The sequence below is a fragment of the Alligator mississippiensis genome, chromosome 1, assembly GCF_030867095.1.
Source record: "Alligator mississippiensis isolate rAllMis1 chromosome 1, rAllMis1, whole genome shotgun sequence".
Lineage (NCBI taxonomy): Eukaryota > Metazoa > Chordata > Crocodylia > Alligatoridae > Alligator > Alligator mississippiensis.
Window position 1 is genome coordinate 8,381,265 of NC_081824.1, and position 25,966 is coordinate 8,407,230.

A 25,966-nucleotide genomic window follows, 5' to 3' on the forward strand; every position below is an offset into this window, starting at 1 on the left:
TCCCTAAGACTCCAGTAGTGGCCTCCTCCAGGTTACTGAACAGCTAAATTGTTACAACTGGTCCCCAAGATGAAGAATCACACCCCTTATCCAGGGCAGAGATTTGAACCTGGGATTCCCCTCAAGAAAATGCTTTGATCAGAACACATTAGCTGCACCAGTCTTGCCCCCAAGTTACCTTTTGAGAATCCCAGCCCAAGGCACCCAGACCTCTTGCAGGTTGTGGGATTCAGTAGCATTTGGGCAATTTTGCATATACCCCCTGCAGAAGCTTTTGGAGGTTACAAGGACAAGCAGCAATGGTACTCTACCTCTTGGCCCTGCCATTCAGCTGGACAGCAGAGCCAGGTCACAGGCTGCAACAAGTCCTGGAGCATGCAGCCTAGTTCAGGCACCTGATCCAGCACCCAGGCTGGTTGACATGGCACTACGCCATGTCACATACCCCTGCTTTAAAAACATGGGTCAGCAACTGTTAAACAATTATGAGTTAACAGAGCTCGGTCTAAGGTGGGCTGCTGTTTGTAGCACATGCTGCTGCTATACTAGATTTGTGCACTGCATCCTGCCTGCACTTTGTCAACTGCTTCCTACAGAAGGAGCTATAGAGGCAGAGTGGTACCCATCTCTTGGGAGACCTGGGCTTTTAGAGATAGACAGAAAGCAAGTCCAGAAAGAGCCAAGTAGAGTGTACAGATGCTACTGTAGCCCATGTGCGTACAGCTCCCCCTTTTCCAGAAGCCACCATTTGCAAAACAGAGCAAGCTTAGGAACTGCAGAAGTCCCAGAGTTACCTTCCCCTTCCACCACATAGGAGCCCAAGAGACAGGAGAAACCTTTATTGACACTGAAGTCACCCTCACTAGTGGTTAAAGCAATTACAAAAAAAACAGGCATTAAAGGAGACAATTTAAAGAGCAACACCAAATACCAGAACAGTCTAAGACAGGTGCTGGGATTGCCCATCAAATTTATACCAGGACTGCAACACCTCAGTTAAGCAACATGACTTTTACTTTAAAAATCATCTTCCTTGTTCTCATATGGTTCTGCCCACGCACCTACCCCAAACCCCTCCTCTGGGAAACAAGTTCCTAGGAACAAAAAAATGGAAGTCTTCAGCAAGTCTCCTGCACTACGGGAAAGTGGTGCAAAGCAGCTAGCCGACCGCAAGCTTCTCCTGTGGCCACTGCCATGGACAATGCTAAGCCCTCTTTCCCATGGCTGTTGGGGAATCAAGTAAAAGTACTGGGATCTTATGAGCAATATAAGGATTTCCATGTTCTGCACTGGGGACACACAAGGAAGGGATGTGGGGTTGCTTAATAAGTATCCGGGGAGGAGATCTGGGGCTGGGTGGTGGCAGCTACACAGGGCTCTTTTTGTCAAGAAGCCAGACATGCTTGTTATCTGGAGCTCACACCAACTCCCCACCACCCCCTGCATCCCAGAGTAGAAACCCCCAAACTGTAGCAGCCAGTGCTTTGGCAGAAGCTAAAAACAGCAAGCTATTTAACTAAAGGCTTTTCAGTTACTTTATAAGTAGGGACCCTTTTTCCCCTCAACTCTGCAGAGCCAGTCCACCTCCAGTGGCCAGTATTGGGTTGTCACTGGTCTCTTCCCTCAAGAAGAAGAGTCAGTAAAACCAAGGCACAACATTTTCAGAAGCTTACGGGCACTATCCAGAGCTGTGTACTTACAGGTCAAGATTGCACATACCCACTTGGGGAACCTAGGCTCCTGTAGAGGACTCGCAGTCTGCAGAGCATGCCAGGGACACAGGTTACCAGGCAATGCTTCTCTGGCACGGTAAGTGTTCTTACATCAGGGATCAAAGAAACCCATTCGGTCATCCTGTCCCGATGCCCTGCAGCTTATGGGGTCAGTGTTTCCAGAAGAAAATTAATTGCTCTATCCTCCCCACTCTCAGGCTTGGCCAATGAGGCTCAAGTTTCTCCAGGTACCTCACTGCTGCAGCAAGACACCAGCAGCCCCTCTCCTGCATCAGTCCTTAGGGTAGGGAAGCACTATTTGGAGGTGGCCACCATGCAAACTCCGCTCTAGGGCAGCTGCCTATGGCAGAGAGAGGCATGCAGTGCATTTGTGCACAGCCTGCCTCTTCCCTCACCCAGTACAATTAAAAACAAAAAGATAAAAGGCTTTATTAAAAAGTGGCTTTGACTGTATAGTCTCTTCAGAGCATGGGCTAGCTCTGCCCCTAATCTGCTACCAGGTAAGAGCATCCAAGTCAGACTTCTTTGCGGTTCAGTAGCTTTGGCCGCAGTTGGGATACTAAAAATTAGATCCTCCTCCAGTACTGTTCTGTCCTGGGCACGCCAGCCACGATCTCCGACTCTATGCCGCAGTGGTCCTGCCCTCTGAGGATCTTAAAGAAGCCTGGAGGGGAGAGAATTGTTAAAATCTCACATGGGGGCAGAGAGGTGGGAATGGGGACCCATCTCACTTCCCAGACAGGCAGATATGGGACCAGCCTACATATGGACTCCAGCTGAGTCCCTCTTATTCCTATCGTGACAGCTGACTTGCTGTGTGATTGTAGGACTCCCATCATGCCCAAATCACATGTGTATCCACATCTCAGTCAGCTCATCCCTTCTGCAAAAATACATCCCATACCCATTTGCCCCAAGGACATTCACCCTTCTCAGTGCACAACCTTCACTGGCTTGCTAACACTAGGGTGAATACCTCTGTCCCCTCACTGCCCCAGGGATTAAGGAGATGCCCTGTAGGACCTAGGCCCAGCTATTCTACCCTGTTTTGTCTCCCCATCTGCTAAAGAGCATCTAGCCGAGTCCAGATGTCTCAAGCTTTGAGCCAGTGCTGTATTCTTCCTTCTCAGTCTGGACTCTGCCACCAGGTGTCCTCCCACCTTCAGCATCTCTGAACCAGGTCCAGGACATGTGCCTTCCCTGCTGCAGCCTGTGGGACTGGCCTGGCCTGGCCACCTGGAGCAGAGGTGAAAAACCCAAGCCCTGGGGTACTGTTAATACAGCAGTACCTTGTACAAGATGCTAAATCTGCCTCTGCAAACCTGCCTGGGGTAGGGGAATTTCTTCCCTGCTTCAAAAAGCACCATGTACATTAAATGGCCTCTTTCTAGGCTGCTCCAAGCTGCTTCAGCAAAGGTCACAAACCAAGCTCTGTGGCCTGGTGACTCGTGGAGAAGTAGGGCTTAAAGAGACCTCCAGAGGCATCTAGTCCAAACCCTTGCCCAAGGCAGGATCATCCCTATTCAAACCATCCTATAAATCTAAACTCTACAGAAGACTATCCTCAACCCTGACAACACCTTAACCTGCCACCAGTAAAGCAGAGGAACCACAGCCACCCATGTCCTGCTTCTATAAAGAGATGCCAAATAGAGGGCCAGGACCCACCATTACAGAAGGGGGCAACTGCCCACCCCCAGCCAATCCATACCAATCTGACCATGGGGCAAATGCCTTCCTGACCCCACGTGCGAATACCAGTCTGACAAGTCTGTATTCCCTTAAACCCCGCGACGCCGGAAAGGCTTTCACACTGGCAGGATGCGAAATGCCCAAGCCCGAGTCGAGCTACTACCCACCCCCACCAGGCCCTGCTCCCTGGGGTAGTACTGAGCCGACCAAGGTTTAGCCTTTTCCACCCAGCTAGAAGGAAAAAAAAAAAAGCAGCATATATTGTCTTTAAAATCTGAATAGGAACAGCAGGCATCTATAAAGAGGCAGGAGATTAAAACAAATTTGAAAGAGCCTTTCAAAGAGGAAGCACATCCGCCCCTGCCCGGCCGCTTACCGTTGTCACCCCAGTCCGTGTTCCAGGAGTTGGCAGCCAGCCAGTAAGGGGTGTCGTTTTCCACACCCCAGCCAAGGATCCTGATAGCGTGGCCTCCAACCTGCTCCCCAGTCTCATGCTTGTACACGCCTGCAGGAAAAGCAAGCAAGAGAGGTGGTGGGTGGGGTGTTGCATCTGCCTGATCACTGCCCTTAGATCTTCCTAGTGTAAAAAGTTTGATACCATTTTGCTCTTCAGTTCCTTTGCTGGTGCTCTGATATGTCCTAAGGATGCATCGCATCTTTCACAGACAACATTCAAACCATCAATTAACATTACAATAAAAGTTTTTGGAAAAGAATGAAATGCCAACCCTCACACACCCCTAGCAGGGGGTGAAAGCTCACAGCTTGGTAACGCCAGAACAAGAGTCTTTTAATGCCCTGGCAGATGAGTTCAACAGGGTGCCTGCTGCATAATGGGAACTCATGTGCAATGGTGATGGGGAAGAAATGCCGTAGATGCAGCAATGCGAGAATGGACCAGAAGCTGGGCATTCGCATCAGGTTCCAGTTCAGACACCAATTCACAGCATGGCCTTAGAGGCACTCAGGCCAGTTTAACAAGCAATTGTTAGTTTGGGATGTTCAATTTGGGGGCCCTCTTCACATCCATGCCTCACACATAGCAGACACTATAGAGGCTGACTTCTGTGGTTGGAAGCCTCATAGCCAGGCCCAAGTGGTCCATCAGTAGCGTGACCATATATCCAGGATCGGCTGGGACAGCCTATGAAGTCTGGGACTGTTCTCAGCATTCTGGCCATTGGAGAAATTTGAAGCACCAAGTCCAGGATTGGCAGGAACTCACCTATACATGCCCAACTGCTTGCTGCCACCTGGAGCCCAGTTTAGAACAGGGGTTCCTGGGGGCAGAGGTGGCTTGGTCCTGCCACATGCATGTCCCCAAATTATGGCCACCCTATCTATTGGACACCAAAGAGCCCAGTCTAGTTATGAATCTGACACCATTAGCTCCCCCAACGTACAAACTCAGTGCAGTGGCAAAGGGTGCCTGCCATCACACCACAGCCAATGGCACTCTGCCCAACCGGCTGGAGCATCCATGTTCCCCAGTCACTTTTTAGCTTGTACTCGGTGCCAGCCCAGGAACTCCCAGCCGTGTCTGCCCCACGCACCGAGACGCGTGCACCGCTTACCATTCTTGTACATCAGGAAGTCTTCATACACAATGAAGGCTCCCTCCACCGGGCCATTCTTGTAGATCTCAGCCATAATCTCCTTCTCACTGCGAGGAACGCTGTATGATGTAACGCCTGCAAGACCAGAGCAAAACCCCAGGCCTCAGTGCAAGCTAGGGTCTGATGCCAACCTGCCCAGAGGCAGTGCTGACTGGCAGAAGCCTACTCATCCATCTTCACCCTGTGCCAGGGCCTGCCTCCAAGAGGGAAACCCACCCCCCCGCCCCCAAAAAACAAAGCCACACAATAAAATCCTCAGTCCCACCTGCTTTGCATCTTCCCCACACTTGCCAGTGGCAAGGCAAGAGCTTTGCGGGAAGGTTTAGTTCCCTGGAGCAGATTTAATAAGTGCTTTGGGACTTTTACACATTCAAAAGACTGCTTTTGTCCTGGGAGCATCCTCTGGTGTTAGGATTCTTGCTTGCAACGATCTCCTGCGGGGCTAACACGAGGACCCGAGGCTCACATCCCTTCACTTCAGTGCTGTTCCAGAAAGGGGGCTCACCCAGCAGGACTAAGACTGAACTCGAGCATGATTTTCATCATGTTCCCCAACAGAGAAACACCCATGGGTGTAGGCTTCTGCATGGGCATGGGATGTGCCAACTTGTGGGCCATGAAGAATTGATGGCACATGCTGTTGGCTCTGCACATCTGCTACAGCAGCATGAGAGCTGGACAGCCTACATGAAGAGGGATGGTGCAAGGGCAGCAAGCCTCACCTCTCAGCAAGGCACTGCACCAGACGAGATCTTGCAGGGCCCTTCTAAGGCCATGAAGCTAGAAAGGCAAATGCCCCACTGCTGCAGTGGGGAAGCCTCCCTTACCATAGTGTTTGTCGTCCTGGTACGAAGGGCTGTAGCCCTCTTCGCAGCGCTTGCTGCACTTGGGAGTGTCTCCACCCTCTCCGGTGCATGGTGGCCGTGACCCGTTGATATGGTGCTCACATGGAGGGATGGAGTATGGCCTGCAGCCTGTTGAGCAAGACAGGTCAGGAAGCTGCCCACACCAGCCCTCACCTTAGTGCCAGCCAGTGTAATGTAGCTTGGACGGCTGCATTACAGCAAGAGACAGGACACGGCTGTGTTCAGTCTAGAAGAGGAATGACGAATAGGTCCCCTGCTACAAAGGACTTGAAGATGCTCTACCATAGTGTGGAGATACTATAGCTCCCTATTACCTAACTGGGGTAAGGGTGTCCATTTGTGCACATACCAGGTTAATTCAAAGAACTGGAGAGTTGGGCAACGCACCTAGGAAGGATCAGGGAGCAGATAGCAAAATCCTGAAGATGTAGCACAAGACTGAGAGCCATCTGCTGTTGTGTCCCACCACAGACACCTTGCCGAGCTAGCTCTAGGCAGCAGGTGCAAGTGCAGACTGGACTGAAGAGGCAGCAGTTGCCTTGGATGTGGAAAGGCAAGGTGAATCTGGGGGGATTAATAAGGTGCAGATCTGCAGAGATGCCCAGGCAGGCATGGGAGAAAGAAACAGCTGACAAACTCCTGGTGGTTAAGGAGACAATTTACATGGATTCTTTGCCCCTTTTATTAGAGGAACAATGCTTTTAAAGCCATTTAAAAAGGAGTCACAATCATCACACCCCCCAAGACAGACCAACTTCAGCCAGGGCTTCTGGGAAAGCAAGGTGGGCACCTCCTGCTCCCAGGCCTGCTCTGAGTGCATGGGAGAAATGCTCCTGGAGAGGCAAAGGTAGGAGGCCTCAAGGCTATGGGAGATGCCCTCCAAGAAGGGGTCAGGGGTGTAGTTGGGCCCATAACTGTGTCCCCACCAGCACCAACCCCCTCCGAACACCATGCCACTCAGGACCCACAGTGTGCACCATCCCAACTTACCCACGTGGGAGTCATAGAGCCCGCCAGACACCAGGCCTTTCTCGGTCCAGTACTGCCACGCTCCAGTGGGGTAGCCACCATTGCACCTGCAAGAACCACCAGTAGCAGAGTCAGCCACCAATCCTAGCTCAATCTGAGGCATGGCCTTAGCTTCTACTTAGGCTTTTGGGTAGAGACACACTTGAAAGAGAGACTCCAGACCCAACACTGCAGTTCCCAGGCCCTGCATACCTCTTTAGTTTCTCCACCACATCTCTGCAGTTCCCCCACAATGCGCTGCATTGCAAAAAGTACTTCCCCCAAGGCCAGGGCTGCCATACTGCAAGTTGCATGTAAATTTTCTCTTGAACCGAAGGGAGCATTTACCACCTTGCAGCTGGAGCCCATAACCTGCTGCAGCTCTTTAGGTAAGAGCCCTAAGCCAGTCTAGACTGAGCTTAGTACACTGGGTAGAAGATGGATAGACTAGCAACCTTCAAGGAACACACGTGCTGCAGGATGGCATAGTGGATCCATGACAAGACTTCTTCTAAAAGAAGAGAAGTGGTTGCAGGAATGGTCAAACCCAGCTGGTTATTACCCAGCACTAGGTCTCCAAGGATCAAGGGGATGATATTCTTCCACATAGGGAAGTTGTGGCAGAGGTCAAGAGACTTGCCCAAGGTTATTCAACAGGTCAGTGGCAGAGTCAAGCATCCCAGCTCAGTGGTCTATCAATTAAGACATCACCTCTTTATCCAGTGCCTCAAACTCCATCTCCAAGGGGTATGACAGCTGTTTTAATGAGAGCATATACAGAACAGGGTTTGCCCACACAGTAACAACAGCAGCAGACAACCCAGGAGTCCTGGCTCCCAGCCTCCTGCTCCAGCAGCCAGGGATGACGCTGCACTCCTCCCTGGCAGCCAGGAGGCAAATACTGAAAGGACCCAAACACTTTACTGCAAGCCTGTACATGCACCTTAAAATGCATATGCGGGCCTAGTAGAGTGAATGGGGTCACACGGTTCAAGTGAGCAAGAGTGGTGCAAGACTGCAGTCTGCAATGCAATCTTCTCGCACGGGGTCTTCCATCAACTGATTAAAAGGTACCCTGGACTTATGGACATGTATTTAAAATATCCCCTACTGAATGTGGCAGCACTTGAAGCAGATTTACCCAGTTCCAAGACAAAGAGGGGAGTTATTCAGTTCATTTAGAAAGCTTGAGTTTAGGGAGGTAAGCTGAAAAGCCGCACAGATCCGATCCCATGGAGACCCGTGCCAAAATGAATCGGAGCTACCCTAGAATGGATTGAAGTCCACCTCTGCACAAGTCAGTGCAGCACTGGGGGAAGCATAACAAAGGCCAAGTCCCCGTGTTAAGGCACTGGAACTACTCGGTGGGCAAAGTCTAGACTCCATTTCCCAGAAGCCCTTGCCCACATTCTTCTGGCCAGTTTCCATGGAGACCCCAGGAGCATCAGGGCCATGGTCTCCATGGAAATGGTCCAAAAACAGCCAGGATGCTGGGAAATTAAGTCCACTGCAGGCCAAACTCTGCCTGCCTCCAGTTCAGAGCTTTCAAAAGCCAGAACGAAGGGAAGGTGGTTTCCAAGCTGGTGCCCAGGGCCTGAATTAACAAGGACTCTGTTGTTTCTGCCACTTGTGCCCAGCAGATGCTTAAAGAGCATTATTCCTGGCAGCTCTGAGCATGAAGAAAGCACCCAGGAAAGCTGACCAAAGTGCTACGAGGTGGGAGATACCGGACGAGTTCCCCTTCCTCTGGGAAGGGTCACAGGCAGGAAAGAGGCAAGGGAAGTGGGTTCAAGTAGCACCATGCAAGGACTGGTCCGCTCGCCTACTGGGCTGGTAACTGGGAACAGGGCCCAGTCATGTCTATTGGTGAAGCAGAGGACTTGGCTGCAAGCTCACCCCATGCCGCACTCGAAGCCGCAACAAGACAGCAAGTCTTCTGCCGAGACTTCCACGTTCACCTTGCTGTTGGTGTGGACACAGATTCTGTCCGAGATGGCTTCAACTGCTCCAAATGCCTGCAAAAGAGTCCAGCCGAGGACTGTTACTCATCCTCCGAGGGATGGAGGATCTGAGGTCTACAAAACAGACATTGGGGACCAAACAGCAAGGCAGCTGGCAAAAGCCACATTTCTCTTCTGAGATCCAATTGCCACACTGCACGTCACACAAGGCAGGCAGGAGTCTGGGGAAGGACATGGGCCTTGCTCTGCAGCAGGCCATGTCTAGAGAGATGCTTAGATGTCAGCAGGACTCCTGCCTTCTCTATATACTGTTTAATGGGGTAGCCGTTAGCATCCTTTAAATGTATTACTAGGTCACGGCAGCAAGAGCTCACCCATCGGCATTCGAGTCACCGGCCACCATGCGAGGCAATTCTACGATGGAGCCGGGTTGAACTGCAGAGGTGCTCTGGGGACCAAGGAAGGCTCGGGGAGCCTGTCCCACCAAAACCAAGTGCTCAAGAGTATCAGTTGAATATCAAAATACAAACAGCACATTAAAAATCAGCTCTGTTGCACAGCTACAAGACCCAGCACAAGCAACGCAGCAGCACAACGCTGGGCAGGAAGTGCAGGTAACGAACAAACCAAGTAACAAGATGTCGCTTAACAGGATTTTGACACTTGAAATGATCTCAAAATCTGCCTAGTCTTAAAAGCCTCCAATGGGCAGATTATTAGGGAAAAGGGCTCCTTCCCTACGCTGAAGATTTTTTTTTTCCTCCTTTTTTAAAAGAAGAGAAGACATGCTGATCTGGCTTCACTGCAGAAGGACCATTCAGCAAGTGTCAGTCGAGGCTGACGAGTCAAGACTGAGGTACACACTACAGCATAAAGATCCATTACCCGGCTCACCTTCAAAAGCCCATTAAATAAGGCTAGGATACACAGACGTGCACCCAACAGGTTATTAAAAAAAAACCCGCCTGATATTGTTAAACATAACTTGTTTGTTGTCAAGCACAAAATGCCTACTTGTAAAAAGGTCACGCAGATAAGCCATCTGCCCCAAGCCAGATCTAGCTGGTATAAAACCACTAAATGACTTGAAGTGACTGAGCCAGCTTCCTTTAACCCATCCCTCCCTCACTCTCCGAATTCTTCTTGCCTATGATATTTTTTACTTGCTTATTTCCTTGGTCTCTTCTCCTACCTGGTATTCTGGACAAGCAGCTTCAAGCTAACACTGTCAAGTCACCATTAAGCAGGTTACAGCCTCCTGCAGTCTACAGCTGGTAGCAGCACAGGTTTTGGTCAGAGCGGGAAGACGGGGCTGCCACTGCAGCCAGGAGATGCAGGAAGCCTCCCAAATCACAGGCTACAGAGGCCAAGCACCCCAATTCCTTGCACGCAGGGTCTCACCCCAGCCATCATGCTGCATGTCGAGGCAAGTCTCTTCCCCGTTGGTTAGGGAAGAACCTCAAAGACTCTCTGCAAAGCTCTCATGCAGAGCCAATGGCAGCCTTACCCAGCTGCTAGCTCATCCTAGCCAGACAATTTGCTTACCCAGCAAGAGCCACAAGAGCCCTGGTCTCTGATCTCATTAATGGTTGGACAGTTTGGCCACTGCTCCCGGGAGTCGAAGTTGTCCGGCAAGTCCAGGTATCCTGCGAATGCAACCCTTCAAAAATTGAAAGAGAGCTAGGTTAAAATCGAGTATCAACATCATCTCCCCCCCTGCCCTCCCCCAAAACCAGTAGTCACCCTCTTTAGAGGGCACACAAGGCAAGCGTCAACCTTGGATGGTTATAGAAATGCACAGCGAGAAGTGGGTCCAGGAAGCCCAGGACACTTTCATCCGAGTTTCCAGCAGAATGGACGTGTACTGCAGCAGCTCCAAAGCCAAAAGAAACCTCTGTGATTATCTAGTCCAGCTTCTTGAGGAAGACTGGACCCAAGTCTTACCCTGCGGGGCCTGCACTCAACCCCGACTCAACTGAGTTTACTGGGGTGGTGGCCCAAGATGGAGGGGGAACGAGACCTACAGAATGACCAGCAGCTAGTGGTTAGGACTCTTTCTACCGCACGAGGTGTCCAAGTCACCGCCTGACCCAATCTGGAACAGGGACCCGAGCTTGCCCCTCTCATCTTGGGGAATGAAGTCACCAGGAAGTTCTGGGGTGGGATCTATTTATTTAATCCCTACCCTCAAGTTTGTTTAAAAAGAGGTCCCATTTTTGACGCATGCCCAAAAGGGCGCAGATTTTTGAAACCTGGGAATCGCTTGCCAAATCGTTTCCCTTCACACCACAGGGCTTTGGGGGAAGGAGCTCTGGAAACAGGGTTTGACAGCTGATGGGAAGAGGACAAGGATGGAATAATTAAAGGAAGCCTTGGACCCTATGAAAGGGGCATCCAAGGGGTTCATGCATGTTGGAGTTTCACAACCACCTCCTCCCAAATAGATGAAGAAGTCAATTCAGGCATAAAGCACAGGCTCAAAGTCATGAGGGTCATTAGAAGAGTTCAGGAGGAAGCTGCACTCACCAAATGCTCGGCACTACAGAACGTGTGCTAGTATAGCAAGGGGATAGAAAATGCTGCAGTCCAACGTGGCAATGCCACAGGCAGCTTGTGATGTATAGGGAAGAGAGGGGATCAGAGTGGCACTTGAGGAGAGTGCAGGACTCGTGCGGCATGCCTATTAAAGAGGTTGGCCTCCACTGCTTTTAACCCAGGAGCAACCTCAGAGTCCCCTGTAGCATCACGCACCTCTCTGGCAGCCGGGGCCCATGCAGGAAGGTACCGCACAGTTTCTTCACATAACTCATGTCTGCATGGCGAAAATTGTGCCCAGCCTGGAAGAAACAAGCCATTGATCACCAAGATGCCCGAGCAAGTTCCTAATGTCAGTCTGAAAGTAGGAGAGAAGTAGGGCTGGAAGACGCCTTCAGGTCATCTAGTCCAACCCCTCCCTTTAAAGAAGGGATCGTTTTTATCTAAATCCATAATCTAAAACTGCCATCAACCCTGACAACACCCTAAGCCATAGGTAAAGCAGGGGGAACCACAGCAGCCAGTATCCTGCTTCTGTAAAACATTATTATATGCTCAAGAGATCCCAGGTAGAGGGCCATGCCCCCTGCTACCAAGGCAGGCAATCCCCCTGGCCCGAGGAGTCTGTGCCAAATCTGACCATGGGGTAAAATTCCTTCCTGACCCCAGCTATGACAATCAGTCTGGTCCCGAGCAGAGAGGCAAGTCCCTGTAGCCAGCAACCTTGGCTTTGGTCCCAATAGGAGCACCGGCACAGCCCAGTCAAAATCCCCAGCCTTGGCTAAAGCCAACACATAGCATCTCCGAGCAAGGTGAAAGAGTTCATTCTGAGCAAGTGCAGGGATGTACTAGCGCGTTTCCCTTGGGTTTTGCAGTCAGTTTTCCCACTTTCCAGAAAGCCTCTCCCCAGTCTGACCAGATGGGAAGCCCATGCCCCACTTGCAGGAAAGAGCCTTCTGAACACATGTGGGAAGCGAATGCACTGCAGACAGGAGAGCAGAGAAGCAGTTTTCTCCAAGCCAGTGTTTCTTAACCCATGGGTTGCAAGAATATATGAAAGTCATGAACAAAAAAGCTTTGAAAAAGAGAAAAAGGTGGGAAGCCGTGGCTTTTCCCTTGCAGGCTGGCAGAGTTCAAGCCTGCAAGGGGCTCCTTGGGCTCCCCTGCTCCACACACAGGGGGCTGGGACCTAAGGGCAGCAGGCTGGCCTGGCCATCAATGTTTACAGATGGGTCCTTGAGAGCCACTGCTCCAAGATGTCTTTCTGGCCTCAGATATCCCAGTGTCCAAGCATCTTGTAGCATCAGATTATGCCCAACAGCTTTGTAGAGCAGGGAGTACCCCAAGCTGCCTTTCACAGATAGGAAGTGAAGGCTCAGATCCTTGCAAATACCAAGGTGCTGAACTCCCATGGGTACAAGGGAGCTTTATAACTCCGAGCACCTGGGTCCAAGTCTATGGTAAAAGAGGCACTGGAGCCCATGCCTCCCCAACTAATACCGTAAAACCCTCAACAACCCTTGCCTCTTCTCAACAGCACCCCGCAAGCCACATCTGGTCACCCAAGCAGACAGATTTCAGACAAGGCTTTGAGGCAGTGCTTTCAGGTCCTGCTTTTGCATTGATCCTTCCTGGAAGGGGATCCCAGGACACCAGGTTTCCCTTCTGCCAGATGCACCCAGTTTTTAATCTGTGGTGGCCCCACTTCAGGTCAGATCCCAACCACTCAACTGAATTTCAGTAGGGGTCACAGACCCCGTCTAGTAGGGAGAGCCCCGCACAAGGTTGTGCCTCCCTCGTTTGCAAACCGCTGCCCTCCACCCTGGGCTCAGGCAGAAGGATCAATTAAAGCAGTAGTTTTCAACCTTTTTTTTTTTTTTTATTTAAAAAAAAATTCTGAATGGAGATACAGACCCCTTTGAATTGTAAATGTGGGTATTCACACACTTTTGACTGGTCTGTCATCTTTTGCAGACTCCTTAGACAGCTTGCAGACCCCCGGGAGTCCACAGGTTGAAAACCACTGAATTATAGCTTCTATCGTTGCCACAGGCCTCTCCCTTGTGCAAGCCACTTATCTATCACCGTGCTCTGGTGAGATGACACTAGTGCATGTTCTCTTAACAGCCTTTCCTTTGGAGTTGATTGCTGTCACAAGCGCCTGTATGACAAGACTGTAGGTGCAAGCCCTTGGTTTGGTCACTGGGGACTGTGTGTCCACCGCTGACAGCGAAGACAATCTTCTCGTTCCCTTCCTACACGATCTTCAGACACCAAGACCTCATGGAGGCCAGCAGCAGTTTAGCTTGCCACGTGCTGAACAGCAGACAGGCCAGAGGACACAGCACAGGCTTCCTTGCATTGCTTACAAAATGATTTGAGACCTGAGGCAAAGAAGGGATGCTACATCGATACTTCCAAGGTGGGAAAGATCCAGTCTGCGGAGCAATTTTGCCTGGCCTGCCACCCCCATCCTGTGCCAGCACACAGCTTGCCAGGGGATGCCCAAGTGGTGGTGGCAGCCCTGCCAGCTTGGTACGAGGCTGAGCAGTGAGAAGGGGCAGTGGCGAGAGCCCTAGTAAAAGGCACTGCATCCAGGGCTGGGGGATGTTCTCCATGAAGATCGCATGTGGCCAAGCAGGGAGCTGTATCCAGGGCCAGGTACCCATCTCCATGGAAAGCGGCACCAGCCCTAGAAGCAGTGCCCTCACCAGGGCTCCCGCCACTGCTGTCCCTGCACCGCTCTGTGCCGCTCCACTCCACACCGAGATGGGAGGCCCAGGGGCAGCTGCTGCATGGGCATCCCAAGGTGGGCTGTGGGCTAGTATGGGACAAGGGTGACCCAGTGCTGGCCACCTCCCCCAACCCCAGCAAGTGGCAAGGCATGGAGTCACTGCAGCCTCCTCTGCAGGGCTTGCAGCCCACCTCCCCCAGCCCCCCCGTGCCTCTTGGCGACTGCTGCAGCCCCCAGTACCAGCTTTGCCCTGACCCCATACTGTCACTGCCCCAAGATCCTGGCCCTGGGGCCAGACAGCTCCAGGGAGCCATGTGGGCCACATGCACGTGTGGACAGGGAGCTGCATCCAAAAGAAAAGATCGTGGGGTGGTGACAGCACAGGGCTGAGGCCCAAGGCAAAGCTGCAATCTGCTCTCTGCATCTGCCGCAAGGGTGTGCAAGCAACAGACGGTGGCTCTGACCCGGCCCTGCAACCCCACCTTGTGATCCCACATCCACCTGTCTCCCACTCCTGGGCCCCATCCCATAGGAGGAGTTTTGGCGAGCTGTTGCATGCAGAGGTGGGTGTTCGGGGGCAACCTCCAACAGCTCACCAAAAACAGCCCATGTGGCCCTCAGGCTCAAATAATTGCCCATCCTTGGCCAACAGCTATTCAGTAGGCATGCAAATGCAGAGCTCTGCTAGCCAGAGGATTGCCATTTCCCCTATACTCTTGCGATAGTCCCTCAAGCTGGCTGATCCTGCTGGCACGACAAGTCCCACTTCCATCCAGAAGCAGGACCAGAGCAGAGGGCTATCACACTTCAGCCAAGAGCCCCAAAAACCCTGGGAGGAAGAGGGCTGCTACTCACCTGCCACGTCGTGTTGAGCTTGTTGATATAGTTGACCATGTCATGCGAGAGGGGAGCAAAGTAGGGGACACTGCGCGCACCCGTCAGAGCCAGCAGGACGCACAGGACAGGCACGGACTGCCACATCTTGGACACGGAGCGATTTGCTTCCCCTGGAAAGAGATTCACACATCAGGCCACGCTGAGTCACTGCACCTGTCCGATGGCTAAACCCAAATTGCTGTCTAACTCAAGAGCCTGCCCGCCTCCCATCAAAAAAGAAACAGCTGCCTGCCAAAAATGGTTAGGAGCAGGTGCCAGGCACAGAGGCAAAGCCCAGCAGCACGCCACGCGCTGCGAGTCTGCAGGGGAGGATACCGCGCGGCAGGGCTCGGTGCTGCTCCAAGCCTCACGGCACCTCCCTCCTTGCTAGAGCAGCTCTGGCAGCACAGGCATGCTGCCGGAGCTCAGCTCCTCCTGGTCAGCAACTTCAATTTAAAAACAACAATTTTCAGGATCACTTATTCTGTCCTAGACACACTGAGATTTTAGCAGAGGCAATTTTCCTCTTGCTTTTCTTTTAAATGCACATTACATCCCCCCCCCCCCCCCCAATGCTATTTTCTGTCCCATGTCCCCACACAAACCAATCAAAATGACGACCAGCAGTGACCCGGTAAGTGGAAGGAAGCCTTCACTGAAAGCAAGGCCCTAGCAGGCACGCTGCACTGCAGCAGATGCCCTTGGGACCTCATCAGCAGAGCCCCACATGCCTCTGGCAGGGAGGTGGCGAGGTCCCTCCACTCCCACACCCCAACCTCCTCTTCCCAGCAAGCGGGGGTGCAGCCCCTTGTACACTGCACGAATTCTAGGAAGGCCACGTACCCGCCTAGGGCACTCCCACGGCTCCCGGGTCTTTGCTCAGCAGCTTGACAAGGGCTAGGCCTGGAGCTGGTAAAGCCAGTCTGGACATGCAGTACCACTCACACCCCCAGCTGCTTCCTGTAAGGCAGGAAGTCGCTCATCTCCTTACTGGAAAGGAGCAAGAGAACGGGCACGTGCCATATCTATGCCCTTTGCATATGGAGTGGTGCTGGCTCCCTGCCCAGCCACATGCCCTCCCTGCCCAGCTACTGTCCACTACCTTAGTAGGTCCTATTACTAAGCAAGCTTCGAGCCCTGGTAGCTGTGCACAACTGGGCAGGAGGGTCAAAGCCCAGATCCTCTGGATTAAGCATGCTGGAAGCAGAGATCAAGAGGGGGCAGGTGCCCTGGGAGCTAGCAGCACCTCCATGCTGGTGCCAGTTGTGGCCTGGGCAGGCCCTGGAGTGGCACAGACATGCCAAGCATATCATTGAAGTCTCCCATGGCCAGTCTCTAGTGCCAGGAGAGCCTAGAGACAGGTTTAGACGAAGAGCACAGGCAGGCAGATGCAAGCCATGCCAAGCTTGAGTTCCCAGGCACCCGGTTGCACGCACCTCCCTTCCTGCTCACAGCAGGGGAGTCAGCACCCAGCCTACCTCCGAGAACAAGTCACAGCAGCAGCTTATAGGGTTAAGAGGGCGGTTTCCTTTGCAGGGAAACCGCAAAATGCTTTCCTGGAAGGAAGTTTCCAACTGCATCAGCAGGATTTAAGCCTCGCCCTTCGGACAGCCATGCACCAATAGGGGCCACGCTGCTGCAAGACCCAGCTCTCTCCACGTTTCATTCCCCTGACGTGCAAAGCCCTTCCCACAGACAGGCTGTGCAGTGGGTAAGACTGAAGCCAAGCAAAACCCATCACAGATGCTCTCACAGCTGTTAGAGAGGATGCATCTTCCTCCCCAGCAGCCCCCAGCACTCCCAGGGCAGCAGATAGGAGGGGCTGGAGGAACCATGCAGACTATGGGGGAAAAAAAAAAAGGACCCTGTCCCTTTAGCAACACAGCAATTGAGCAGCTCCTCCATAGAGGTGCTGACCAGAGCCAGCCTGGCTTTTCAGCACGTTCTTGGGGAGGAAAAATTAAAAATGCAGCAGCTCCTAGGAGCTAGGTGGGAACTGCACAAGGCATTACTTTCCCCAGCTACAGCCTCCTCCCAAGAGTTAAGGTATTAAATAGTTAACAGGACTGTGGCCTATACAAAGAGCTCTGCATAGTCTCCCTTGCACAGAAGAGGCTCCCCCCAGATTAGATGCAGTCACCAAGGTGCACAGGCCACCATGCAGAAGGCAAGCAGCATCAGTCCCTTCGTGCCCCAACTGTGCTGCATTTCATGGATGCTCTTGGGTCTCATTGGCCTCTCCCTTTCCATCACCCAGCCCCCAGGCAACCTTATGAAGAAGGCTGGGCTACTTCGACTGTTGCCTTCAGCTTCGCTCACTAGCCAGTGACGAGAGGCTCATTTCTTCCTGGCTCCATGTGCCCTGGAGCCAAGCTCAGATGGTACCAAAGAACCTAGGTTTGCTTCCTCCACCCCCCTCCAAGAACGGATCCATGCTCTATTGTGTCCTTTTAGCAGACGAACACAGGGTAAAAAATCATAGAAAATGAGGGTTGGAAGGGATCTCACAATGTCATCTAGTCCAACCCTCTGCTCAGAGCAGGACCAGACCCAAATGCACCATCCCAAACAAAGCTTTGTCAAGCTGAGCCTTAGCCCCCCAAGGATGGAGATTTCCCCACCTCTGGGTAACCTGCTCTGGTGCTTCACCACCTTCCTAGTGAGAAAGTGCTTCCCAATATGCAATCTAAACTTCCCTTGCTGCAACTTGAGCCCATTGCACCTTCTGTCCTCACCGAGAACAGTTCAACTCCATCCTCTTTCAAACCCCCACTTTAGGTGGTTGAAGGCTGTTATTAAATTCCCCCCACCTCGGTCTTCTCCTCTGCAGACTAAATAAGCCCAGCTCCCTCAGCCTCTCCTAAATTTGCATGCCTGCCCCAGCCTCCACAACTATTTTTATTGCTTCCTGCTGGACTCTCTCCAGCTAGTCCACATCCTTTCTGTAGCGGGGGACCCAAAACTGGACATAGTACTCTAGGAAGTACCAAGATAAGGCTTCAGATGCAACTCCTCTTAATGCAACTGCTGCACTTGGCCTAAAGGCCCGGGGGGGGGGGGGGGGGGGAGGGGGGCAGCAATGTTTTTTGGCAGGAGTGCCAAATTAAGCCCCATGCCCTCCCTATGGGCCCCGCTCCGATCCCCTTCCCCTGCCTGAACCACCACTTTGCTTTCTGCTCCCTGGTGTGCAGAGCCGAACATACCCTGCAAGATGCACCCAGAAGGCCACACTGACTCAGGGGCCAGGTACTTAACCATCTCCTAGACATGAGTGGAGACTTCAGGTGAAGGTCAGCAGCGATTTCTAGCATTTGTGAATGCAGTACAGCCCATGTCATAGTGGGGGATGTACCGCATTTGAGAAGGTCCCGCTCCCACCGTCAGCTCCTATGTGAAGTTTAAGGAAAACTGTGCATCCCAAGTCAAATCAATTCCAAATTCACAGGTCATTCAAGAACCATACATGTGGTCCTGCTACCAGCAAGCATCCTCCACCCCCACCCTGAGGCTTGAGATGCTGCCAAATCCTTTGCTGGGCATCCTATACACAGGCCCAAGCCCAGAGGCTTGGGGTTCAGATGCCCCCCTTAGGTTTTGCTTGCCCTCTGCCATATGGCAGGAGCAGGCTAGGGAGGAGTCTCCCATTTCCAAAGAGTCAGCGTACAGGCAAGACCTTCCCACTAGAAGTGAAAGTGGGAAGCTAACTCTGCATTATCTTGGTCACGATTACTACCCCTTGCCAAGATTACTTTTCCCCTGCCCTGGGAAAACCGCCTTGCGGGTAACGGTCATGATACTTCCCCTGCACTGGACTGGGTAGAGCGCAATACACACCAGCCCCGGGAACACGACTGAGTTTTTGCTTTGGGTCCCGTTACCCAAGAAACTCAAGTGAGTCAGACAGATACTCATGCTTTCACAGAAGTGATAGCCAAGTGTCACCAACACCCTAGCAAGCCAAGTCTTTGCACAAACATGGTTTCTACACCTTGCCCTCTGTGAACTCTCCTGGCTTGGGGCGGGGGGGAAAAAAAACAAGCCAAAAAACCCAGCTCTGCCAAGGTTCCCATTTAAGCAGACATTGTTTGTGCAAGAGTCTGGAGGCAGACAAGCTCGAGAGAGCACGCATCCTCAGGTTACACAACCTGAGCTCCTGAGTGCACTTTGAACACCAGTCAACCAGAGACTAAACTGAACACAGACACTTCTCTGCAAAGCCCTTTTCCGCACAGCAGATAAGTGTCAACTAGAAAGAGCCTGGTCCCTCCGCTCTCTTCCTTTAGTAAGGAAATTTGGACTTCAGCTCAGCAGTTTCTCTCGTTTACCACCCCCCCCAAAATGAGCAAGCAAAACCCAGCAGGAAGAGGCTGCCGAAAGCCCCACCTGAACCTCGCCTCCAGGCGGGGAATGAGGGTTGGCAATGGGCTACCTCCTACAGACTGAGGCTTTGGACTGAAAGTTTGCTTCCTCCCGAGTTTGGATAGCACCAGGCACAAGCCATACCCAACCTTGGTTTCGTGCTCTTGTTGCTGCTGTAGTACGCTCACGCTGGGGAGCGGAAAAAAAAATGCCCATTTAAAGCATCCCAAGGACCCATCTCATTTGAAGGTCACCGTTTAAGTACCCACAGATGGGAGAGGAGTGTCAAATTCAGACCCACATCAGCTAGGACAGGTGCAAATCATAGGAGACCTAACAATGAGAGATGCATGGATATATCGGTTGCACATCAGATTGGTGCCGCTAAAAAGGAAGATTAACATTAATCGGATTTTTTGGCTGTTGTAGCTGATAATCTTATGCCAGGGCTCCTAGATGCCTAGGGTCCCCTCTTGCGCACAGGGCTGGGACCCCCCCAAACACCTGGGTTCCCTCCCGTGAGCCAGGATGAGCTCAGATGCACTCCCATCTGCCCACCAGCAGGCCAGGCCGCGCTGGGCTCAGGGTGTCCGGGCACTGATGCAGCATGGCGCAGGCTGGGGCCAACGCCGGTGCTGTAAAGGCACCGAAAGCCACTGACATGACTGGGGCAGGGAGGGGTGGGCAGAGCTGAGCTGCCCAGCCCAACGTGACTTAACCCACAGTACCTGGGGGTCTGCACCCCAGGGGTAGAGCCTGGCAAGGGCCAGGGCAGCCACTCCCAATGGAAACTTCAATGGAAGACCTCCCTTGACTGCAAGCTTTGACGCCGAGCCTTGCCATCCGACTGCAAAAGCCCTTTTTGGCTGATGCAGCAGCCTTCGCAGCTCAGAAGGGCTCTATCACATGCTACCAGTTGCTGCTTAAGGCTGGAACTGGGGGAACAAATCGCTTTTTTAAAAGCAAATTGCTGAGATCTTAAGTATGCTGCTAATGAGGCCCAAATTGACTCTGACCCAAGTAGTCTTCACCTCTGCAAGAGCAGGCACAGAGCATGAAGCTGCAACTGGTTCTGCACCCACGTGGGGTTCAGGTGGCCCAGGACAAGAAGAGGCTGCTCAAAGGCTTCAAATCCACTTGTGGGCTATAGTTTATTTCAGTTCCTTTTCTGCTTCACACCCCTTCCTGCATGCACCAACCAGCTGGATGTGGTGCTATTGCATAAGAGTAACTAGCCACACTCATCACCGCCTCCTCTGCCCAATGTGTGGGGTTGGCCGAGGTTCACCATTGCCCATCCTGTAACCTTAGAAGTGGGCAGGTCCCAGCCCCAAAAGGTGCCTTAGATGCAGCATTGAAGGTGGCCCATAGAGCTGGCTCATGCACTTCCATGCAGTGCTGCGGGTCAGCAAGCCCCGTTATCACAGCCCCACTTACACAAGGACGGACTTTGTTCCAACTTGTAACCGCTGCTTTATTTAGTGCCGCACTGCATCTCGAGTTTGATACGGCACCTTCTCACCGTTGGTACCGGTTTAACAAAAGGCTCTCTCAAGTTTTATCATATTTACTCAACCTTAACAGTAGAGGTAGATGTTTCTGCACACACGAGCAGGCAAAGTGAAACTGCAGCACAGGAATTCATCTGTGAGCTAAGATCAGGATGGCTTTTCCTGTGGGTGATTTCTTGGGTTCCCCCCTCCCCCCCCAAAAAAAAAACAACAAAAAACCACAAACAGGAAGGGAACCTAATACACAACAGGCTGAAGACACCTGCTCAAGCAGCAGCTGGGATTCAAGACAAACAAGGTAAAAATTACAATAGACAGTCCTCTGCACTGCATAAAGAGCATGCATGCAAACCCCCACCCCAAGGGCAAGTGAGTCCTATAACAGGCCTCAGCCATCCTAAAAAACAAAAATCAAGCCGAGATCGTACTTTGCCCATGCAAACAGACTCCAGTCATCTATTTGCTAGCATAAAGTGGATGTGGGGACCCACTTAGCTGCCTTCGCATGCGAAACCAAAAGTGCAGAAGGTTACGGAGTTCCTATAGACTCAAACAGAGAAGGGGATGTTCAGCTAATAACAGGTTTTGGTACAGCTGTGCCTGCCTCTGCTGGACCACAACACCACCACGTGTGGGTGGGGAAAAGACATTCCTGTAAAGTGCACAGAAGTCACACACTGGTGCGACACTGGGGAAACCTTGAAGGGCTGGACAAGACAAGGCATCCTGAACACAGGCTGGGGCCCAGGCAAGGGAAACAGAGGAACTAACCCTTTTGAGATGCTGCTTTGTTTCTTTTGGTGCCTGGTTACAAGTCAAAATCCAAAACAGCCACAAGTCTCCAAGATGCAGTTTTACTTCTAGGAAGGAGCAGAAAGCATCTACTTTGAGCCCAGCCTGACATGACATAGCTGCACTTGGCAAGAGGGGGTGGCCCGATCTAGCTCAGATCTGCTTCTCCAACAGCTGAAGCAGTTACTTCCCCATAACTCTGCCTCCCCCTCCCTAATGCTTGGGGAGGGCATTTGCATCCTCCCATGCTTTACAGAAGAGGGTAGAGGGCAAAGAAGTGGTGGTTGTACTGCTTTCATGGATATCTATACCCATCCTCTTTAACAAAGCGATGGGCAGGACAGATCCCAGGCGCGCACCTGCTTGGAGAGCTTCAGGACTGCAGCAACACGGGGCAATGGTGTGAAGACACTGCTGCCCCGATACCAAATGCAGAGGGTATGCTCCCATTCATAAACCAGCAGCTAGGAAGCTTTTACTCATCATGGATTGGGACTGGCTAGAGCAGAAGAATAATACAGAGCACCTGGGCTCTATTGAGGCCTCCACCACTGACCGTAGGGAAAGTCATGTCAGTGCCTCAGTTTACTTATCAGGAAGTGGGTACAATACTTGTCTACCTCTCCAGAGGCTTAACATTCACAGGCTCCCAAGAACGCACAAGGGAGACAGAAAATACAAATCATGCATCTGTCCAGGCTATAAAACAGAACCCCAGAAGTGCCCCTCCAGGGTCGCTGCACCTACATCTTGCAACTATCACACCCATTCTACGGAGAAAAATCCCCAAACTCCCCATCCTTCACAGCGATGGCTGTCACTTTGGTTTGTCACCGTTGTGCGTGTAACACTAAGCTGCAACGAAGCCAACGTGTGCACAAAGCAACTGCATTTTGCTACAAATTGCAAGCTTAGCTTGTCGCACAAGTGCCAGGCTCAAAACTCAGGGTAGACAGAGGCCTGCATCATCACCAAAAGGTCAGTTTTCAGAGGGTGACTGCACCCAAAAGCGTGCAAAAAAGCCATTTTTCCCCACCCCCAACTAATAAAAGATATCACAGATACTCAGGAACCTTAAACCAACACAGCTACAAACCAAAACCCAGAAGCACCCGTTTGCATCCTTGAAGGGTAATGAGCAGACATTGCCATCCCTTACACAGGCTGCAAAATTAGCATGTGCTCTAGGCTTGCAAGACACAGCATCCCTCCCCACACAGTATTAGCACATTGAAAAAAGGCTGCTCTAAGGAATTAAGTTTCATTTCACTCAGGAGACATCTGGATAAACTAAAATCAGGTTTCGTGCAAGCATCTGGAACTTGATTCCCCCAGCACAAGGCCCCCCCCCCTTAAGCTTCCTAGTTTAATCAGGAATTGAAACACCCACAATACAGACTGGGGCCCTCTCAGGAAGCCCTATGCTGCAGAGTTAAGATATTGGGATCCAGTTTCCTGCTGCAGCATTTAGACAAATGTTTAAACACTTCTTGGTCAAAACCAGCTCTAGGGGTCTATTCAGGGATGCAGAGGGCTGGCAGGTTGGGAAGTTTCCTCCAAAACCCCTCAGCAGTAGCAGGGCCAGTCAAAGCCGATGCATGAACCAGGCTCCGGTGGCCTGAGCTGTGCTTCAGGACAAGCCTGGTCCCCCCGCCTGTTTTTAAGAATTAGAGATTTCAGGGATGCCCTTTTAGGGTGAGCAGCCCCAAGCTGGGCAGCGATGCCCCATGCACCACCCTACCATGCCGAAGCATTTGGGATGGCACAAGGCAAAGGAAGCAGCCCCTATCCCCAGGATCTCTTCTAGCAGTGACTGCAGAGGCACTGCAGATGCCATTTTAATCCCATATTACACATCCCACAATCCCAATGAGCTCTTTCCTCTGCAGCGAGCTCTGGCATAGGCATCGGTGGTGACCGAGAGCAGGCAAGCCGCACTGGGGTAACCCGCATGGCAGGCACATCTATGCCCATTCAGGAGTTGCTCCCAAAGGACTCTCCCAGGGACCAGCACCTTGTCCCAAACCCTGGGCAGGCCTCGCCTCTATCTTCCCTGCTCCGCCACCAGGCACGCACACCCTGCCACACATCTCGCATCTCCTTCCACCGAGCACCCAGGAGCGACCTGGGCATACAGTGCAACCTCAGCCTGTGCTGCAAACCGGGAGCAACTCTGCAGGGAGGGAGGCAACTTCGCACAGTAAAGAGCCAAACATCCACGCCCAGGAGTTATGTTTTCCCAGAAATCTTTACAGACCAGGCCCCACGTTTCAGATCAGCGCAGGGCCAAGACCCAGGGTACAACCAAACAGCTAAGGAGCTGCCTGCACCTCCCAAAGCAGCCCGAGCACCTATGCAATGCCCAAGCTGCAGCGTACTCCCACCCATGCAAGCCCCAAGTCACTTGCTCACCCCCCAGGAGGGAAGGCACCGACTGCTGCAACCTGGGGGGAGACGACCCACAGCAGGACCTTAAGCAATGCACATAAAAAAAAGACACGAAGGCAGCTCTGGATTTGGCACATCTGCCAAATCCAGAGCAAGGACTTTGCACCCTTTGCCTGGGACCCCTGGCCTAGTGCGAGAGCAACAGGGCCAAGAAAGCAAGGTCACCTTGTCTCACCCTGCGGGTCAGCGCCTAGCAAGGGGGTGCAACAACACAGCAAAGGATCCGGAGCAAGGTTAGGAAACGGATTAAACTAAAATAAAAATAATCATAATTTAAAAAAAAAAAATTGCCTTTAAAAAGGAGAGAAATGGGGGAGGGAAAAAATTAGCTTTTCCCTTGCAGGGGCACGCATAGATCCTGCTCCAAAATAGGCAAACCAAACCAAACCCCTGTGCCCAGCCCGACTTACCCGCAGCAACAGCAGCAGCGCCCGCAGCCTCCCGGCCCTTATCCCGGCGCAGCTCACGTGCCTCCCGGCCGCTCACATGATCCGCATCACCCGCCCCCGCCCCGCGTGAGCCCGGGCGGGGCCTGGCTGCAAGCGCTGCAGGAGCCGGGGCCATCCCCACCCCTGCGAGGTCTGCCTGCCTGCCTGCAGGCAAAGCCCCTGCTGGAGGGTCTGCAAGCAAAGCCCTGGCCGGGACAGTGCACTTGGCCCCCATATTGCACCCCCCGCAGTCCCTACACCGTGCTGGAAAGAGGTGTGCATGGCACATCCCCTGGTGTGGCACAGCATAGCTTGACCTCCAGCTCAGCCCCAGCTGGAAGCTTTGCTAGAGAGGCAGTGCAAGGTCAAACCCAAAATGCAGACAGCTGGGTGCTGATTTAGCAAGCGTTTGGCCAGACCAGTGGATTGCAAGAATATATGAAAGGGTTGCAAACAAGTGTTAAAAATGGATTTGCTTTTAAAGGAGGAAAGCACAGGAAACTAGCATGGCTCCAGCCTGCAAGGGGCTGCTTGGGGCCCCCGCAAGCCCACCCCTTGCCCTGCATGCTGGGGGCAGCAGGTTGGGAGTGAGGGGTGCTGGGTCAGGCCTGGCGTTCGAGGTTTACAAATGGGTGCTGGTACGAAAAGGGTTGAGACCACTGATCTGTATGGGGCTCAGGGACAAGGAGCCGTGGCCTCCAGTTGCAGCAAGGGAAGTTGAGGTTAGATATTAGGAAAAGCTTTCTCACTTGGCGTCAGATACCGTCCACAGCTCAGAAAGTCTGGAGTCCTTCATGTTTGCAAACCACTCGGGTACTGGGGGGGGCATGACGGCAACAAGTGCCAGCGGAAAAATTGGCTAAATATTAAATACTGCTTAGTAGAGCAGGAATGATCATTAGCTGGAGTGCATCCATCATAGAAACACATAGAAACCAGCTGAGCGTTAAGATTGCAAGGCTCTCAAAAGTTGGGATGTGCCAGGCTTACCCTTGCCTGCACCTTGTTCACTACCTGCCTTTCAGGAGCAGCAGCAAACACCAGCTCCTCCCAGCACAGATCCATCCTGTGCCCCGAATATGGCTGTGTCCGGTCAAAAAAGGGCAGCATTTTGTAGCCATTGAGGGCTTGACTTTGCATGCTTAATCCTGTTTTCTGCATGTAGGTGGGGATTTTATTTTGGTTGCGGGAGGAGGCAGTGTCATTTCCTTGCCTTTTTAAAAACAAAAAATCAAAATGAAAAAGGAAGACATTCGGTCATATGGCACGATCTTGATGCCGATGCTCTTTGCAACAGAGGAGTTGCTCTGTTATTTTGCTATAGTCAAGAAACGAGTGAGAACGGACATTTTCCAAGGAGCGCCTTGAGTGTTTGAGGGGTGCCTCAAATCTATCGAGGGGTGCCGC

At 52.2% G+C, this 25,966-nt stretch overlaps 1 protein-coding gene across 2 annotated transcripts; it reads right to left on the reverse strand.

The window, feature by feature from the left end:
• Nucleotides 1-824: 824 nt before the first annotated feature.
• CTSB (cathepsin B) lies at nucleotides 825-24,644 on the reverse strand. 2 transcript variants are annotated; one of them, XM_006263294.4, is made up of 10 exons: nucleotides 24,542-24,644; nucleotides 15,001-15,152; nucleotides 11,628-11,713; nucleotides 10,422-10,536; nucleotides 8,812-8,930; nucleotides 6,898-6,983; nucleotides 5,869-6,015; nucleotides 5,000-5,116; nucleotides 3,802-3,930; nucleotides 825-2,397 (listed from the first exon to the last, which is right to left on the reverse strand). In XM_006263294.4, the coding sequence occupies exons 2-10, from the start codon at nucleotides 15,124-15,126 to the stop codon at nucleotides 2,300-2,302; spliced, it is 1,023 nt and encodes a 340-aa protein (XP_006263356.1). In that variant the 5' UTR covers nucleotides 15,127-15,152; nucleotides 24,542-24,644; the 3' UTR covers nucleotides 825-2,299. The 2 variants fall into 2 exon arrangements, with proteins under 2 accessions (XP_006263356.1, XP_014465703.1); XM_014610217.3 differs by lacking the exon at nucleotides 24,542-24,644 and adding an exon at nucleotides 16,500-16,520.
• Between the last annotated feature and the right edge of the window lie 1,322 nt (nucleotides 24,645-25,966).